This window comes from Marmota flaviventris, chromosome 3, assembly GCF_047511675.1.
Source record: "Marmota flaviventris isolate mMarFla1 chromosome 3, mMarFla1.hap1, whole genome shotgun sequence".
In the NCBI taxonomy this organism is placed as follows: Eukaryota; Metazoa; Chordata; class Mammalia; order Rodentia; family Sciuridae; genus Marmota; species Marmota flaviventris.
Window position 1 is genome coordinate 168,017,044 of NC_092500.1, and position 16,850 is coordinate 168,033,893.

Genomic DNA, 16,850 nt, shown 5'->3' on the forward strand with positions numbered 1-16,850 from the left:
GTAAGTTTGCTAAAAGGGTTTACAATTTCAAATGATGGACAAACGGGAGAGAGGATGTGATATTTATGAGGGAGAAGAAGAGAAAATAGAGATAAAAAGTTATAGTAAGAGCAAAGGAGGAATTAACAGAGGTTGGCTGTTAACATGAGAGAAGTGAGAAAAAAAATCTAGTGAGACAGATAAGTGAGGGAGAAAATATATACAAATAAAAACAAAATGTAAAAATATAAGAATAGGGGCTGGAGTTGTGGCTCAGTGGTAGAGTGCTCGCCTAGCATGCATGGGGTACTGGGATTGATCCTCAGCACCACATAAAAATAAAATAAAGATATGTTGTCCACCTAAAACTAAAGAGAAAATTAATAAATTATATTTTTAAAAATATAAGAATATACAATCACACTGTAATATCCTATTCAGACATCTCACTCCTCAATAAACTGATACATGAAAAACATTTGGATTCAGAGATGGTAGAGATGTGAGGGGGGGGAGGAAAAAAAGGAAAGTCTATGGAAAACTGACCAATTGCTTTTGTTGGCTTTTAAAAATTTTCTCAGCTTTTCTTTTCTGATAGATGGGGTTGTCTGAAGTTTGATGGTAGCTCCAGTCCAGTGGGTGCTGGGCGGGGTTGGCTGGGCAAGCTGGGAGCAAGATGCCTTCTCCCCCTCTTTACATCTTCCCACTTGTTGTCACCAGCCCCTTCTCTCCCTTACACTTCAGGACTCACTGAGCTGGAGAGAGCCCGGTTTTCTCCAGTTTCTCCAACTGGGGAATTGGGCCTAGTCTCTGACTTTCCACGGGCTTGCCAGGCCCATGCTGACCCACATAGTCTCAGCTGCAATCTGATGAAGCTGGGCTCCAGATTCCCCAGGCTGTGCCCTGTTGCAGTCCCAAGATCTCAATGATGTTCCAGCTTGCAGAGAGACCACCAGGGGTGTGCTCACACAAAGGAGCAACCATGCAAAGAGGCAGCCAGATGGCGGCCATTAGCACACCCAGCAAGAAGACCTCAGGTGCAAGGAGACCTGCATGTACCCTGACAGTATATCTCCAAGTCTTGGCCGATGTCCCCAGACTGAGGCAGCCGCACCCCCAGATGGTGGTGGGGCAGTGGCAAACCTGCAGAGCCTCCCAGGCCCTAGCTAGTGTCCCAAGATGGTAGCAGCAGTGTGTAACCAAACCTACAGGTTCCCTGACAATGGACTTCCAGGCAGCAACAGGCATTGAGCCCTGTGTGTGGACAGTCTGCAGGCAGCAGGCAAAAGGTAGGCAAACAGCAGCAAGGAATGCAGCCTCCCTCTAGTTCACCATCTTGAATCCCTCCTTCTTCATTCTTTGTACTGGAAGTGTCATATAATACATATACTTTACTGTAGCTCCATAGCTGTTACAATTTTTGGTTTTAAGTATTTAAATAACAGGGGAGCTAGCCTTTTATATTTGCCTAGTATATATCGTTTCTGCTCTTCTTCATCCTTTCCTAAAGATTAAGTTTCCTCTGGAATTTTCTCTTACCTTGAAAAAGAACTTCTTTAGCATTTTTTTGTAGAGAGCATGTGCTCTGACTTTTAATTTTAATCCCATGATAGATGGATGGATAGATAGAAACCTGCCTGGTCACTAAGGGCAGCCTGCTGCAGAGGCACTGGTAGGTTCAAACAGGAACTCCTTTATTGCCCGAACTCCCACGATTGCCACCCACGTGGCCCTTCCAGGAACACCCCCAACCGGAAATCCCTCCTCCGGAACTTCACCGGAACTTCACCAACCAACTCCCAGGAATCCCTGTGAGAACTCCAAAGTAGCAGGCGCCTGAGGTAGACAGCAGGGGTCTATATACAACTAAATACGCAGCTTAACTTAACCATTATCATCTCAATGGTTCGCTGGTGTCACCTCTCAACCACTCCCTTCTGTCAAAAATGCCATGCATCTTCCCTACTCTGCTGTGGCCCTCAACAGCAACCAGCTTATGAGCTTGTCACTATGATGACATAAGGCCCTCTTGCTTCCTGACCAATTCTCTTTGCTTTACTGTCGTGTGACTTTGCTTAGGAGTGACATAGTCCTTAATAATACTTATAGTTTTATAATATTTATAAATAGTATAGATAATAAAAATCATCATTTTACCAGTCACCTTACTCTACCTTCTGTCTAATACATGATGAGTATCAAAATTTCACTTGAGCATGCCAGTAAGCTGCCCAAAAGTTCTTCAATGAGACAGGGAAAAGTGGGTCTACTATGGCAGTGGGGCCTTATTATGAGTTACACTGTCTGGTGGCTTCCCAAGAGGTCATGTTTCAGACAGTGTGCCTCCAGGAAGAGTAAAACAATCCTGTAAAATGGAATTAAAAGTCTTTTGTTAAGGGGGCACCTGGACAGGAGGCCTGCATACCTTTGATCTCTGCCTTCAGTACAGTCTCTGCCCCTTCTGTACCGCTGCAGAAATTCAGAATAATTATGCTGCTGGTAGCCTCATGTGTCTTGCGGCACTGCTTGTCTGACCCTGCTGTTATTCACTTCACACTCTTTCTCTTTCCCTTCATGCTTCCAAGTCTTTCCCTCCTGCCTTTTTTTTTAACCTATAATTTATTTCTCATAAAGAAAAATAATTTTTTTGTGTGTAAATATGTCTCAGAATTTTTCCTTTATAGGAGAATTCTTACGTGTAAATAACTAGAATAAAATTCAGATTTATCTGGGTCCTTGCACTTACCAATGCAGAATCCACAGATGTGACACATTGACTTGGTTTGGTTTGATAACCTTACCTGCTTCTCATTTCCACCTCTCTTGCATATTGCCTCTGATTTTCAGCAGTAAAATTGCTCATTACTCAATGATTTGCTTAGGTTAGTTTTATAATGCAGGTAGTAGGTATTATGAGCCAAGGTAGACTAGCAGTGTATGGCTCATTTGTGGTGCTGTTTTCCAGCCTCTGACCTGGATTTCTATGGTGGCCAACATCTCTTGCTTGCTTTTTCCCCTTATTCATCAGTTTTGAATTACAAACTGACTGATGGCCACTTCTCTGTCTTCTTTTTATGAGTTCAAATTAAATCCCAGATGCTCCTCCCTGAACAGGATATATAAGGTTTGAATTTCTTCATAGCATGCTATTGTCTTTGCAATACATCAAATATTTTTGGTCTAGAACAAGGAGATTTGGACATCTCACAATCACATGTTCATCTTGAAGAATGCAAGGTTCCTGATTATGTAGAGGGCACAGAATCAAGTGATGCTGTTTTAATTGATATACTGACAGCAGGGGCAAGCTCAGACACAGTCCCCGAGGCCAAGTCATCAGCTACCACTGTGTGCAAGAGGGACATTCCATCCACTGACTCCTTTGTACTTCGTTCTGTATTGAAGAAACCTTCTGGCAACCTTTTTGCAGAGAACTTACAGGTAAGAAGAGAATCATATTTCCTATAGCAAATGAATAAGAATTCATTTTTCTTCAAAGCAATACCTCTGAAATGTCATGTATCATACTAATGTAAAAGGAAATGTAATGTGTCAGTCTGTTACCTATCTATCCAAAATATTTGGTCTTAAAAAATAAGTCTTATAACCAAACTGTTAGGTCGGTGGTGGCGACTTGGTGGCCACTTAGTGGCAACTTAGAACAAAGCAGCCCAGGTCGGAAAAGAACATCAATCAGATGCCAGCGGAAACGCCTGTGAATCAGCCAGATCTCCTGACTAACGCCTGTCAATCCACAGGACCCCCTGGCCAATCCTGGAGTTCAGCCAACTCCCCTGACCAACTTCAAGGGGGCAAGGGACCCTAGAAACACCTTTTCCTGTCCCAAGCCCTTCCCTTCCTGCTGTAAGCCCCATAAAAGTCCAGTCCGGTCGAACTTCCGCGTAGTTTCTCCTCAGACCCTTCTCCTGTCCCCTCTGTGGGTCTGATTGAGTTCTGCCCGGGAGTGATATCTCAATAAAGCCTCCCCCACCTGATCTGACACAAACTTTTTCCTTTTTTCTTTTTCTATTTTTGGTTCAGTATTTCTTTATTACACAAAGTACTGCAGTGAATGTTTCTATACATATCTCCATAGATATTCATATGATAATTTCTAGAACCCAGATCCTTGCACTGTCACCTTGGAGCTTGAGGAAATGCACTATTTCGGGTCCTACTCAAAGAGTTAGCATTAGACCCTCTCTTTATTCAAGAAACCCAGGTGATTCATGGGCGTTTTAGTATCAAACTTTTTTTCTCTAAGCTTAGTTGATATGAGAAAAGAGGAAGCTGGTGGGAAATAGGTGCCATTCATTGAGGAGTGTCTCTGGACAGTTCTGGTATCTTTATAGTGGTATACTCCAGGACAGGTGAAAGCCCCATGTGGCATGTAGGTTAGGCTTAAGGGTTGTTCAGTGAACCCAGGTAAGAATAATGTTAAAATCTGTGTCAGGTTGCTCATGGAGGCTCAGGAGTCAGTGCCTGTTGTCAAATTCAGACTCAGAAATGTAATAACTGAGCAAATTATTTAACCTTTTCTTGTCCTGGTTTTCTACCTATAAAGGATATTAGTAATTCCCGTATCTGGTAATTTTAGCATTCAGTATATTGATAATTATATTTATAATATATTGATGCTGATATTAAGTTAGCACCAGTGCCTGGCACATCAGAAATACAAATATTTTTTTCCAATGCACATGCATTTTAACACACAGCTATGCTGACAGATTTATTTTTAAAGCCAAAATGAAGTGATTACCTTTCGTCATCATGGTCAGTTGCTATTTTAAGTGTTTTATCAACTTTTTGATTGAAGAACTGATTTAGATCTCTAGTACAGCACTGTTTATTTATATCTTTAGGTTAACTTCTCAGATAACACCTTCATGACGTGTATAATTGTTTTTAAAAATATTATATAATAAACATCAGGTCCTGCCACTAGGATGATAGGAAGGCATGATTGTGTAGAGAATCTTTTTACTAAGTTGGCCCAAGTTGCTTGGCTTACAAAATTCAAGTTATTTGCTAACTTTTATGGTTGTTTTAATTAAAAATAAATTTAAAGGTAACCATGGTTTTTGTGTGTATGTTAACTTTCTTCACAGTTTTGTTATGTACATTTGCCTGGTCAGGAAAGAGAACTGATTTGAGACATAGCAGGTTTAAGGAGGTTCGTCTGGGGCAGAATTATTCTTGGCACGTGCTGCTCTTGGGATGGATGTAGTGGAGAAAAGGAAAAGCTCTCAAGAACAGTGAGTGGGTTGAGGCCGTACAAGTAGGTGGTGACTCAGAGGGGACTTTGACACAGTCCACAGGCCGAACTCTCCTAGAAAGTCCAGCAGCCCTGTGTTCCCCTTGTCTTTCTGCAGAGTTCACAATATCCCTCCTTTACAATTTGCCTCTCTGTAATCTTCATTTGGATAAACATGGACAATAGCTGCCTTCTTTCGTGTAATGAAGGCAAGAAATTTGAGCATTTATGGAAGGTGAATTCTCATGTTACAGATAAACACATCCGGTTAACTCATTTACCTGTTTAGTTTTTTTTTCTTGTTTTAGTGCAATTCTTAACACTTTGGACTCTTTTGTCTACTCTGTCTCATCCTATACCAGATGCAGTACACTATAATTCTAGCCACTCATATTTCCTTAATTTTATTTTCTGGGTTAAAGATGGAATGATTTAACTCACACTTATGGATTTCTGTTCTTAAAATACTATGTGCCAAAATAATATGTAGAGAACCCATTTTTCCTTTGTATCTAACATCATGATGTTTTAGAACAATTATGAAGATTAAGATAATCTTCAGTACTATACTGTCTGCCCTTGACAGAAAAACTTCAAAATTGACATTCTTTTTTCTTAATTTATATATTTATTTCCTCAGTAATTTTTTATCATTTTAAGGGTACAGTTCTTACTCGTGTTGATTAAATTTATTCTCAAATATTACATTTTTATGTCAATTTTACAATGACTGCTCACGTCAAAATTGCCATTCTTTTTTTTTTTTTTTTTAATCTTTATTTTACTTATTTGTCTTTTTGTGGTGCTGAGGATCGAACCCAGTGTCTCATCTGTGCTAGGTGAGCACTCTACCACTGAACCACAATCCCAATACCCTAAAATTGCCATTCTTAATAACTACATGTACATTTCTTTATAGAGAATCACTCATTGATTATCATTTTTGTTTAGGAGCACCATGACAACCACTGTGATGATTTGATTGATCCAGGCTTAATCTCAAATCTTTCCAACTGTTGCGAAGAACAAAAAGCAGGTAAAAATTTCATATTTACTTTTAAGCCTGAGGGCATCATTTTTCTTGTTAACAAAATCTAATATATCCCATTTTCAGTGATCCACTAATGCTTTGATGCTCCTGAAATTATGTAGGAATGAAAGATGTTTGGGAGGGATTGAATTTCTTTGGAGAGCCTTAGAATTGGTCTGAGGCTGAGTGTGTAGTTCAGTAGTAGCTGGCCCAATATGGGGAGGCCCTAGGTTCTGTCCCCAGCACTGCAAAAGAATTTTTTTTAAATGTTTGTCTATTTCACCTATGTCCATTTTATTTAATGGTAGAATTATAAAGAATATATATATATATATATATATATATATATATATTCTTTTATATATACGTGTATGTGTGTATGTATGTGTATATGTGCATGTGTGTGTGTTTGGGGGGGTGCTACTGGGGATTGAACTCAGGGCCACTGAGCCACATCCCCAGCCCTGTTTTGCATTTTATTTAGAGACAGGGTCTCTGAGTTGCTTAATGCCTCACTTTTGCTAAGGCTGGCTTTCACCTCGCAATCCTCTTGCGTCCCGAGCCACTGGGATTACAAGCGTATGCCACTGTGCCCAGCAAAAACTTTATATTTAATTTTATAAACTATTAAGATATTTATGCAAAATTATACTTTAAAATCTGTGCCATATTCTCTTTGCCATTTTGGATTTGCTTTATAAACCATCTTTTATTCAAATAATAATTTTAATTAGGGCTTAATTTTTTAACATATTCCTATTTATTATTTGTAGAAGATCAAGAAAGTCTTAAAACACCGGCCTTTCTAAATGTGAGGAAGAGGAAGAGAGTTACTTTTGGAGAGGATCTAAGCCCAGAAGTGTTTGATGAATCTTTGCCAGCAAACACTCCATTGCGTAAAGGAGGAACACCTGTCCGACAAAAGGATTTGAGTAGTGTTAGTCCTCTGCTACTTGAGCAATCACCAGTTCCTGAGCAATTGCCTCAACCAAATTTTGAGGACAAGGGGGAGAATCTTGTAAGTGTGATGAGTGCAGAACAAGCTTGTTGGATTTTCTTCAGGTCATACCTGTTTTGTATGGGCAGTAGCTATGCTTTGAAGTCATGAGGTAGACTAAATGAAGTGCCACCGTTTTTTTTTTTGTTTTTTTTTAATTTTTATTGTTGGTTGTTCAAAACATTACATAGTTCTTGATATATCATATTTCACACTTTGATTCAAGTGGGTTATGAACTCCCATTTTTACCCCGTATACAGATTACAGAATCACATCAGTTACACATCCATTGATTTACATATTGCCATACTAGTGTCTGTTGTATTCTGCTGCCTTTCCTAGCCACCGTTTTTTAAATCTAGTTTCTATGTAGATTTTTTTTTCCTGTTTTTCCCTCTTACAAACAATACTTCCATGATTCCTTGTACATAGCATATTTCATGGGACTTAACTGCTGTAAGATGTACCATTGTTCTTATCAGGTCTTTTGGTCGCAGCAATGCAAAAGCTGACCAAAACAGGAAAAGTTGTATGATCATCTCAGTAGATGCGGAAAAAGCATTTGACAAAATCCAGCATCCATTTTTGAGGAAAAAAAGAAAGAATTAGAGCAAGCAGATTTAATAAAGGATATTTCTTCAAATTGACCAATTTTATCTATGAAGTCCATGGTCTGTGAACACCATGGCAATTAATGTGTTTATATTGCCACTTTATCCTTTAAGTTCCAGGAATAATATTGTAATGTTAGATTTTATTTATTATTAGGTTTTCTTACTTACTTTGCAGGCTTGAAACAAAAGTTTTTGTTTGTTTGTTTGTTTTGTTTTTTGATGGTACTGGGCATTGAACCCAGGGCCTTTGCATATAAAATTTAGTGCTTTGCCAATAAGGTACTGTCCCCAGCCCTTTTTAAATTTCGAGACAGGTTCTTTCTAAGTTTTCCAAACTCGCCTCAAATTTGTGATCTCCTGCCTCAACCTCCTGAGTAGTTGGAGTTACATGAGGGCTTCACCATGCCTGGAATGATGTGAATTTTTTTTTTTTTTTTGAGAGAGAGAGAGAGTGTTTGTTTGTTTGTTTTTAATATTTATTTTTCAGTTTTCGGTGGACACAACATCTTTATTTTATTTTTATGTGGTGGTTAGAACCCAGCACCCCGTGCATGCCAGGCGAGCACGTTACCGCTTGAGCCATATCCCCAGCCCCATGTGAAATTTTTAATAAACCAAAAAGTAACTTATCAATGAATCATTAAGCAACTTTCACTTTTTAATAGAAATTTTGGTGGATTATAATTACTAACCATGGTTTCATTATAAAAATGATTGTTCAGTGTTATAAAGAACATGTATTTTTAAATCTAATATCGTTAACTTCTCTTTAATCTTATTGCTTATTATAATCTTATTACAATTCCTCTTACCCAAATAAGACATTTTTCTTTTGGGCAAATTATTTATATATTAACTGAATTTAAAGATATCTAATTTCTACCACTCCCCCATCCCCGCCCCCACTTTGTTTAGGAAAACATAGAACCACTTCAGGTATCATTTGGAGTTCTGAATCCTTCCGTTTCTGAGAATCTCTCAGGTATGACTTATATTTGTTACAGCAATTTATGCTTGGTTTTAAAAAAACAAACTACCACTGTAGTTATTTAAAAAGTTTATGGGAAGTTGCTTATCTATCCCTTTCCATTCTAAGTCCTATAATCACCCACTTTTAACTTTCTGTGATGGAAGTTAAATCTTGAAAATCCTTTTTTGAAGTGCTATGGGACTCTCAATTCTTAAGTATCAACAGTAAGCGCCTATCATATTTTGCACAACTGGAATGATTTGAATTGTAAGATAAGGGTTATTCTTAAAGATCGAAAATGTTTCATCAATATTAGCATGGCGTTTCTGGCACATGTACTTCCAAGGACCTTATCTTTTATTAAGGCAGCAGAGATTGCTCCCAGCTCTTCTTACAAACCAGGCATTGGTTGGTAAATGTTATAGATTGGGCTCTTGGAGTGGGAACGATTACTCAGCCTTACTTCCCTGGTTGCAATCCTTTAATGGGTTCTTGTTGACACCAGCCATCTTATGAGCACAGAATCCAAGCTATATATTATTAAGTTTGTGCTAACTTTTGAGCTGTATGTAGTCTAATCACTTTCCAAAGTCTTAACTCTTAAACTCATTATAGTATTTTTTATAGTACTTTTTTATAAAACAAATCAAAAATTTTCTTTTAATTAAGCAAGATATATTCATGGTTATCTTAATGCTATTATAATTTCCTTTACAAAATATAGTTTGGAATAAATGGATATCTATGAAAATAGCATGCATTTATCATAATATGTGGTATTGTGGTGTAATTTAGTCTGTTAGCATGATAATATGTTAAGCATTCACCATAGAAAGTGATGATATTCAGAAGCTTAAAGTGTTCTGAATTTTTAGATCTCAAAAATTATTCCTCTTGGTAATTGTTTATGTCTAAATATGATATTAAAAGTGAGTGTATCTAAAAGACTGTTCAGTATTTCCCAAAGCTGGCTCATGTTATCATTTTGTGTTAGCAACTTGATTTTGTTTGTGTCTTACTTATCAGGCACTGATACCTTTAGTTCTTCAAATAACCACGAGAAAGTGTCCTCCCGTAAAATTGGTAGACTAACACGGACTTCTGGCAGAAGAAATGTAAGTGTTTATATTAAATCTTACAATATATTTTTTCTATATTCATGATCAGATGATAATGGGTAAAATCTTACTTTAATGAGTATTATTAAAAATTAAATCTTAATCTATTTAGCATGTAATCCAGAGTAGTAATGTTTACTGATTTGATTTTAAATTCTGTTATTAGTTATCTTGGCACTTAGGTGGCATTTGGCAGTTGTCTCAAATTGTTAATGTGAGAGGTAATCCCTTTGAAATTTTTAAGAACTGTGTAATTTTATGAATTTCATTGAGGTGAATGTGGAGGAGATTAGCTTGTAATTAACAGAGCTGGAAAATTACATAAGAACAACTCCTCCTTAAACTGCACTTCAATTTAACACTGAGTTTCAACTGGAAGTTATAAGCATAATGCTCATTGAATGCAAGTCTTTTTCTATTATGTTAAATTGGATTAAATTGGATTTTTGCTTATATCATATTGTATAAACATATATTTTAATGTCATAGAACTTTTAAGTGATAAGCCCATAATTCAAACATAGAATCTTACAGTTCACAATTTTCTTTCTTGTAACCCAACAATAGTTAAGTGCTAAATTGTAGGTTCTCCATAAATATTTGATGAATAAATAAATCTTCAATTTTCTTAGTTGAATTTTGGTTAAAATGCCACTAGTGGAATTTGTGAATTAAGAAGAAATGGGATGTAAAATGATAGGAGCATCATGGGAAAAAGAATAATAGAGCTTTACATTAAAAATGTGACTGCTTGGGCTTTATGGGATCCTTGCTTTAAATTTTTCTTACAGCAATTGATCAGTTTTGCAGAGGAGAACGTTTGTAACTTACATAATGCAGAAACTAAGTCATGTAAGGAAAAGAAAATTAATAGGAGGAAGTCTCAAGAAACGAAGTACAGAAACAGGGCACTTCCTAAAAAGAATCAGGTACGTATGTTTTTTTAAAGATGTAGTGTATTTTAAAGAAGTAGTGTATTTATTTGTTTTGTATGATAAGGAAAATATGGAAACAATATTTTTCCAGTTAACATTGGACCAAGATTATTAAAATCATGTTATTCTAGTGTAGAACCATCCATAAGAAGTTGTATACTCAACTATGAACTACCTGAGGGATATTTTTGCTTCTGTTTCATTTTGTGTTATATATATCTTGCATAATAAATAATCTTTGAGTCTACTTTAACCCCTCTATTGGGAATTCTATTTTTCCCCCCTTAAAATTTATTTTTATTTTTATTTTTTTGGTTTTAGGTGGACACAATATCTTTATTTTACTTTTATGTGGTGCCCCGCGCATGCCAGGCGAGCGCGCTACCGCTTGAGCCACATCCCCAGCCCCTTAAAATTTTTTAGTGGATAGGAAATGTTATGAAATAACTGCCAGGTCACATAAATTCACATTGTTTTTTTTACTGTTAATTATCCCAGATTATACACACTATTGGTTGATGCCATCTGCGTGGGTGTTTTCGTCTGTTGTTGAGTGTGTCCTGAGTATGAGCCACGGGCCCATGTACATGGTCCAGAAAAGAAGGTGACTGTTTGGCAGGCTTCAGATCTGCTTTTCTTTTAGCCTGGGCTCCAGTCTTGGTCTTAAATGATAGGGTTCTGTAGGAGACATTGATCTGTTTTCACTTAGGTGGCATTTGGCAGTTGTCCCAGCTCAGGTTGCATCCAACCCAGTTTGTCCAGTGCATACTTGTTGAACTGTGCCTGTTGTTTGCTACGGTGACAAGTAACTGTCACAGATCATTGGATGACGATTCTGTGGAAGCCTGTGCACTGTGGAGCCTTATCTGTCTTGGCGCATTTTTAGCCCCACCAGTGTGCACTGCTGTGCTCTTCCCAGCATGATGGCAGTGGCCTGGACGCTTGAGGAGGCACCTTCAGCTCCTGACTTCTCAAACTCCCCTATCAACCAACTGGCCAGGAGGGCCACATAACACCTGTGCATTCCCTGATTACTCAGACAGGGATGAATGCACTATTTGCTATTTGTTGGACTTCTCTTCTAGTCACAGGGTCACTTCTCATAGAAATTTCTAAATTTAAGTTTCTAAACTTAGAAATTTGATCTCAGTCTTCCTCAGTACTTCAGTCATCCCAAATGCCTTCTACTATCCATGTGCATGTCTGATCTAATTCCTCAACTCTAGTCCTTTATCCTCTCCACTTTGGGGATTTGGACTGCACTTCTCTGAAGTCACTCGCTTCCTCTGCTGCACTTCAACTTGTTACTACCTTACACCTTACTGTTTCTAAAAATACTCTCTTGCATACCTCCTTCTCTGACTCCAACTCCTGTCTTCCCCTTCCTCATTCCCTTTCCTATGTGTCTGTTCTACTAATGATCATCTGACCCCCCTCTTTATTCTCTAATTTTCAGATACCTATGATTTCATATTTCCCTCTTCTTCCTGAACTTCTTGAACCATTTTCAACAATTCTTGTCAGTTATCTCAATTCTATATCCTTTTCAGCAACATTTCAGCTCTGAATTCATTATTCCCTTTAGAGAAACAAATGCACACAGGTGTTGGGGGCAGGTACTACTACAAATCAGTATTTCAACTATTGTCTGAAGTGGTACATTCACATTGGTGAAGTTGCTGCAAATTGCCTCTTAAATGTCATTATTCTTCCAGGGTATTTAATAATTTACTAAAAAATCCATACATGCTTTTTAGTCTTTTTCTTGCTTGATATAATTGGACACTCCTTTACAGTCTCTGTTAGAGGTTGATTTTTTTTCTGAACCCATCCTTAACTATTTATATTCCTTAGAATTCTCTTTGCCCTTGTAAATTGTTTATTTTCTAGCTGGGTGGTTCTGTATGCAGCATGGTCCAAAGACGCAATCTGCCTGGTCCATAAATATATGTTCAATTACCTTCTAGACATGTCTTCCCAAATCATCTTGTAAACATTTTATAATCAACAGTTCTAAACTAAACTCATCGGTTTTACATCCCCCCCTCCACACACATCCACACACAAAGCTATGAATTTCTCTCTTTTTCCTCCACTCTTGGTTGAATGGCATAGATACCTTTGAATCATCAAATTCAGAGGAAATTATAAATTTTCCTCGTTTGTTTGCTTTTAATAAACTATTGAAAGTTCCTCTTTCTGAAAACAATACGCAGAAATTGAAAAACTTGCATACAACTCACTGCATTATAAATTGATTTCCTTCATATCTATACTTTTAAAAAATAGTTTCATATCATGTGCATTTATTCATATCAAATCATTGGCCAGAAGGTTCAAGGAGGATTGTGCATGAGATTGCACCAACCCTTTTGAGGACCCTGCTGAATTAATCTATAATAAAAAGAGAACACTTAGAATAGAAATTAGAACTTTAAAAAACATTTTTTAAAAAAAGTAGTAATGAGAAGAGGAAGGGGTATTAAGCAACAGATGACAGCCTTCAATGAATTTCTAGAAGACAAAGCAGATGGGAACATATTGACAGAAGAGGTGGAAACATTTGCAGTTCAGAATGTGCTAGGAGAGAACTAGAGGGATGTGGGAACCAGCCCGCTATGGGGATCCCAAGAGACTCTGGGCTCAGAATTGGCAGGTATAATGGATGGTGAGAATGAGAAGTGGTATTAAAAAAAAAAAAAAGATTAATTGAAGTTCTATATATGGAATAGTTTGCACCAGTAGGCATGCCACCCCCTCTTCCACCCTGATACTCAGAACAGATGTTGTCATCTAGGTTATGGCATTTGGAAAGTCCCACAATCTTGACAGCAGCTCTTATCCTAAAGCAAAGCCTGGTAATTGATACCACCATATTGCCATGCCCCCTATCCTATACAGGGTTCCTAGGTAGTTTCCATGTAGGAAAGAGACTGAGCTAGAAAGTATGGAAACCCATACTAATTTACCCATTTGTTTCTTAAAAATCAGATTATTGAGTGGAACCAATAGCATGAAAGAGATAAGATCAATACTAGGGAGCTTCTCTGACCCCAGAGATATAGGTTATTCAGGGAATGAAAGCGATACATACAAATAAATCGATAGATTGTTATACTTGGATTTCAGAGAAAAAAATTGCATAAAACTAAGAAAGGGATGCTTTAAAAAAGGAACAGAAAAGTAATTGTAAAAATAGAAAATTTTGGAGGTTGTGGATGGCTCCAAGACAGTGCTGCTGGCCTGGATGTGAGGTATCCCCTCAAGGTTACTGTCTGTATAGGAATATTCAGAGGTAAAATGATTAGATTATGAGAGCCATAACCTAATTGACCCGACCCATTCTAGTTTGAATAGACTGGGCGATACTTGCATGCAGGTGGGGCATGACTGGAGGAAGCGTGTTATGGGGGCATGCCCTGAAAAGGTGCATATTCCTTACAGCCCTTTCCCTCTTGCCCTCCCTCTGCTCCCTGATCCCACCACCAGCTGAATAGTTTTCCTCTGCTGGGCTTTTCTTCCATGATGTGCTGCTTAACTTTGAGCCCAGAGCAGTGGAGTCAGCCATCTATGGACAAATCTCTGAAACCATGAGCCCCAAAGAAACTCTTCCTCTCTAAGTTGTTCTTGACAGGTATTTTGATCACAGCAGTAAAGATCTGACTAAAACATATATATTTTTTGTACTTGGGTTTCAGAAAAAAATCAATCTCGATAAAACTAAGAAAAGGATGCTATGAAAAAGGAACAGAGAAAAAAATAATTATAAAAATAGAAAAATTTGGAGTTTGTGAATGGCTTTAAGATAGTGCTGCTAGCCAGCATCTGTCCAGCGGCTCTCACAGTTGAATACCCCACTTAGCCCCTCTAAGCCAGTGGCCCTCAATAAGGGATCTAGGCCGTTGCACCTCCAATCGGTCACAGCCTCCCCTATAGATCACCTATGCTGAGGCAGAGATGATGAGCTGGCAAGTGCATTTATTCATATCAATAATGATGCCACTAGTTTAAGAGCAGAGCCAGCAGCATTGTGTATGATGGTCTTGATTCAGGTAAACTCTGCTGCTTGGTCCTAATAGATCTGAATGCTCCCAGCAGGAAGGATCTGAAATGAGAGAATGACACCATTTCTTCATGGTCAACAGAAAGTGCAGTGCCATCAGCAGTGGCAGAGCCCTCTTAGATTATGTGGGCTCTGTGCCTTCTAATTGCACAGAGCTCCACTGCTGTATCTGACTGGTTCACAGCAGGACAAGCTGCTGACAAAGTACAAGCCCATTCTCAGCAATTGATCTAGAGACCATCATGGCGAATTCAAGATGGCAGCTTTTCATAGAAAAGTTGGGGCTGGGTTCCCCAGTGTTCAAGCAAATGTTACCAGTCCAGATGCTCCTAGGCTATGTGAGCAGCTGTCCAGGAAGCAGGAGAAACCCAGAGATTTAAACGGTCCAGTAGCCCCACATGGTGTCCTCGAGTTCAGTGGTATATGTACATTTCTCCTTTTAGGCTCCTGTTTGCAGACATGAGACCCGAGCTGTATCAGATAGTACTTTAGGGTGACTTTTCCTACTGTCTGAACTTTCTAATTCTGAATAGTCATGTGTTCACATTTGAACTCCATTTGGGTGATATTTGGGTACTGTTAGGGTCATCATATTGCTAATGTAAGAATAGCAACCTAGAAATTAAAGAAGAAAATATCTGGCTAAAAAGACCGTATCAAAAGGAATATAGCAGGGTATCAGGTAATCTTTGGGAGGTTTGAAAAGAAAGATAAGGCTTTTCGTAACCTCTGCCATTGTGATCCTGAGACTAGACCTGCACAGTGGCATCTTCTAAGATGTGTTTGTGGTGTTGTCTCTCACCAACATGACCGGAGGCTTGTGTTTCAGCTAAACCCCATCATGGTTTTTCCTTTAAAGAGTAATTCTAGAAAAACAACAGGGAGAATGACTCTGGTACTGATGAGGCCTGGCCATCTAGACGTGCAGCAATGTGGGTTGACAGGCTGTCAGGAATTCTTATACCTATGCCTGTTAAATTGATCACTCTTCATTTCAAAAGTCAGTTTGAAGTTACTTAATGTTGTGTTAATTCTGTTTGCCTTATAATTGAATAAAAAAGAAAGAGAATTGAATGATTCATATATAAAATTTAGTAGGCAGACTAAAGAAAAAATGTTAAATCTCCTAGAAGGTAGAGCAAAAGACAGACTAGACTGATCATAAGAGATAAGGAAGACCAGTCTTGGAGACTTTAAAAGGTCTCAGAAAGAGAAGGGAGAAATAGAGTGGAAGAAATCAGCCAAAATAAAAGATCTAACAGAACTGGAAAAAGGAGTTTTCACACTAAAAGAGTTTGCTGAATGCCTGACATAATTAAACAAAAAGGCCAGGATTTCAACATGTCACTGTGAAACTAAATGATAAAGAATAATGAGAAAAGTGAAGTTTTCCTACAAAGAAAGAGAATTTGAATGGCATCAAGTTTAGTAGAAGCCAGAATGCTGAAAGGGCGTACAGCAGGACATCTAAAGCTTAGTGGAAACTTCATTTCAGCTCTGTGTCCTATTGCCAGGCAAACTTTCAGTGAAGTGTGATGGAAAAATCAAGACATTGACACATTCAAGGACTCTGAAAATTATTCTCCTTCTTTTGGGTGTTACTGGAGGTGATATTCTGGCAAATTGAGGAGCTAGCTTAAGAAATCAGGACACAGTGGCTGTAGCAATACAGAAGAGCAGCTCAAAGGAAATCACTGACTGGTCAGCCAGTCCAGAAGAGCAGCCAGACCAAATGTGAACAGGAGTAAAGAGTTATTCCAGGAGAAGATCTCTGAATAGAAAAAGAAAACCTGTGGTTGAGAAGTGGAAGGAGTGTTGCCCAAATAAGAAATGATAGTTATATGCCATTTTAAATAAAAATCTGACAAATTTTGGAGCAGATGTGA

The 16,850-nt window shown here is 38.1% G+C and overlaps 1 protein-coding gene across 1 annotated transcript in view; it reads left to right on the forward strand.

Annotated features, from left to right (window-relative positions):
* Cdca2 (cell division cycle associated 2) overlaps window positions 1-16,850 on the forward strand; it is a 50,311-nt gene that overhangs the window by 20,887 nt on the left and 12,574 nt on the right. The window contains exons 8-13 of the mRNA XM_027927130.2: window positions 3,278-3,420; window positions 6,188-6,272; window positions 7,040-7,284; window positions 8,794-8,860; window positions 9,875-9,963; window positions 10,758-10,895. Coding sequence (XP_027782931.2) covers window positions 3,278-3,420; window positions 6,188-6,272; window positions 7,040-7,284; window positions 8,794-8,860; window positions 9,875-9,963; window positions 10,758-10,895 — 767 coding nt within the window. The remainder of the gene's footprint in view (window positions 1-3,277; window positions 3,421-6,187; window positions 6,273-7,039; window positions 7,285-8,793; window positions 8,861-9,874; window positions 9,964-10,757; window positions 10,896-16,850) is intronic.